Source organism: Cryptomeria japonica, chromosome 3, assembly GCF_030272615.1.
Source record: "Cryptomeria japonica chromosome 3, Sugi_1.0, whole genome shotgun sequence".
Taxonomy (NCBI): Eukaryota; Viridiplantae; Streptophyta; class Pinopsida; order Cupressales; family Cupressaceae; genus Cryptomeria; species Cryptomeria japonica.
In genome coordinates, this window is record NC_081407.1 from 989721360 (window position 1) to 989724211 (window position 2852).

Here is a 2852-nt window from a genome sequence, read left to right on the forward strand (position 1 = left end):
ATATCGATGTAATTGTGTTTTTATATTAAACTTCTAAAAAGAAAGACAAATGTTGTCCACTATATGACCCTTGTTTGATTAATATATTAATGACTACAATAAAACTTGACTTTTAATTGCATTTCAAAAATCTATTCAATTTTATAAAAGGCCTATAAATAATATGCGCACAATAAAAAAAAGGTTATCAATAAAAAATGATATAAACTTGCCTAAGCAGCATGGTTGAAAAACTGTGATTAATACCTATAAAAAATATTAGCATAATAAAAATAAGGCTATCAATCCAAAATGATATACACTTGCCCAAGCAGCGTGGTTGAAAAACTGTGATTAATTTGAACTTTGATCACAGCATTCATTCTTTATTCACTGCACATAATGGTTACACTTACATTTTTGTTAGAAACTTGGGGTAAAACAACTTAACTATAGTCACATTAATTATTGAAGACTTAAAATGGTTCCCCAAAAAATACCAAATGCATTGAAACCAAGCCCCTTCAGTTAAAGCACGTATATAAATTGTTGGGTGACTTGTGAAGCTCAGGAATTGACTTTCCTGCAGTTCAATCTGATCTGGGAGTCACTTGTCTGCATTCCGACGCTGCCCATCTTGAGCATGGACCTCCTAAATGCTCTGAAAAAGGCCTTCTCGTCCTTAGCAAAAGTCTTCACCATGGTTTTGGTCTTGTTCTCTGTAAACAGAGCCTGGTCGGAGCCGAACACTCCTTTGCCTTCCACTAAACGCTTAAAATATGCATTGTCGAAGCGAGTAGAGGTGGAATCCAGAAATGCGCCTGCGCTGCGGTTGGTAGTGGGGTTGGGGCACACGCTCAACAAGCTCTGCGCGAACTGAGGCTGCATGCTGGGATCCATGCTATGCGTTGCATTGAACTTGTGCAGTCTGCTCGAAAATGAAGAGCAGTGAGAAAACCCCAACGTGTGCCCGCCTGTTATACAGTTTTTCATCATAATACGTACCAACTTTCGTTAGCACTTTAGTTAGATAACAATCGAATGTGGAAACGAGTTTTGATAGGTAATTTACCGGACAATGCAACGAGATCGTGGAGGGAGAGTCCGCGAAGAATGAAGCTCTGTAAAAGTTGAGAAACGTTGAACGAGGGAGCTGGCAAATTCCTCGTCTCGTTTGCGCTCGATATCACGCCGTCCTTTCGTCCCTTTAGTACGTCCCAATTTGGACCTCCAGCCTATCCAACCAATGCTAAACTATCAGTAATTGCTGGAATACCTATTTGAAATTGATACACCTAGCGAAAGGATTTAAACTTACGAGCACCACAACGTCCCTGGCGGCAATGGCGAGAATGTCAGCACATGAGACAGTTTGGGGACAGAGAGACTCGAGCCTGGTCTTGGCATCATCGATTACGTAAAACGCACGGAGTGAGACGTTGGGTGGTGCATCTTTCTCTGCTGTATTGTTAGCGGTGGAGTCTAACAGCACTGATCCATCGCATCCCTGCCCACCATTGCAAGTACAATTAGCAAATGGGCTGATAAAGAAGATGAGTAAGTTCAGTAAGAGATACGTACCCGAATGAAGCAGTCGTGAAAGTGCATTCGGAGAATGCGAGCAGGGATTTTTGGGTCGAAGCTTGTAGCATTGCGTATGGTCTCTCTTATCACATTCTCCGCGTTAGGGCATGTCTGTTTGTAGTAGTCCTTGCTTAAGCTCAGTGCTGCCTCTGCCCTCTCTATTGCATTGTTGCAGATGCAGATGCACAAGAGCAAAGCCAATACCTTAATTTTCATAGCCATTGTTTTTGAGAGAGAGAGAGAGAGGACTCAGTATTCTTGTGTATGTCTTGTCTATGGCTAAGTGTGGACAGACCGTGCCACCTAAATAGTGTCACAACTATGACGATCCGTTTATCGCGGAAGTAAAGTTAACGCATTGAGCTAAGTTAGGCAGGTGGATGTGAGGTTGCGTTTAGTTGTCAACAGTAACCAGTCTAGTGTAAGCAATCTGGAGAGACTTCTTCAAAGTCACTCACACTATGGACTATTTGTCCACAACGTTCTTCTTCTTTGCCTTAAATATATACTTTCTTTCCTTCCTTTGCGGTGGCGGTGCAGTTTCTGTTGAAAGAATATGCTTAAAGTAGCGCGAGTCGTAAATTGCAGCCAAACATTGGACAGAAGTGATGCTAATTGGAATTCTATGTACGTCCTACACTGTTGATAATCTAGATCAGAACTCGAGTTCAAAGTTCAAACTAAGTTGAATAGGAGATTTAAAGAACTGTCACGTAGATATTTAGTGTCTTGTAAAAGTAACGATTTAATGTTACCAATGGAATGTTTGGGGTCCACTGCTTGCCACTAACAAAGAACATTTCCGTGTATGGAGTGTATGTGCGTCCCATTTGTAGGTGTATGGGTTAGTCTGAAATGGTATTGGATGGTTTGTCTAAGTAGAGAGATTGTTAACATATTTTTCTTAATTCTCATGATCAACCAATTAAAAATATTCCATTGTAATCAACCACTACAATTACTAATTAATATCTCATGTGATATTTAGTGTCTTGTAGAAGTAAACAATTTAATGTTATTGATGAAAATGTTATGACAATTTGGTCATTTCAATGCCTTTTATTTGACATTTGGAGAGTATGTGCATTCCATTTGTAAGTATATGGGTTAGTCTCAAATGGTATTGGATCATTTATCTAAATAGACATAAATTGTTAAAGGGAAAATAAGATCAATAACTCGTTAATAACTTGTTAATTGGATCATTTATTATGAATCTAACTTATGTTTTATTTGCAATTTCTAGTAAATAACTCATTTTTTACTTATTTTGGCATGTTTCGTCTACT

General features: G+C 39.1%; 1 protein-coding gene across 1 annotated transcript; it reads right to left on the reverse strand.

Moving 5' to 3' along the window:
- Positions 1-316: 316 nt before the first annotated feature.
- On the reverse strand, positions 317-1840 carry LOC131036754 (peroxidase 66). Its single transcript, XM_057968726.2, has 4 exons — positions 1561-1840; positions 1298-1486; positions 1052-1214; positions 317-953 (listed from the first exon to the last, which is right to left on the reverse strand). Exons 1-4 carry the CDS (start codon positions 1783-1785, stop codon positions 547-549), a joined length of 984 nt encoding a protein of 327 aa, XP_057824709.1. The 5' UTR covers positions 1786-1840; the 3' UTR covers positions 317-546.
- Between the last annotated feature and the right edge of the window lie 1012 nt (positions 1841-2852).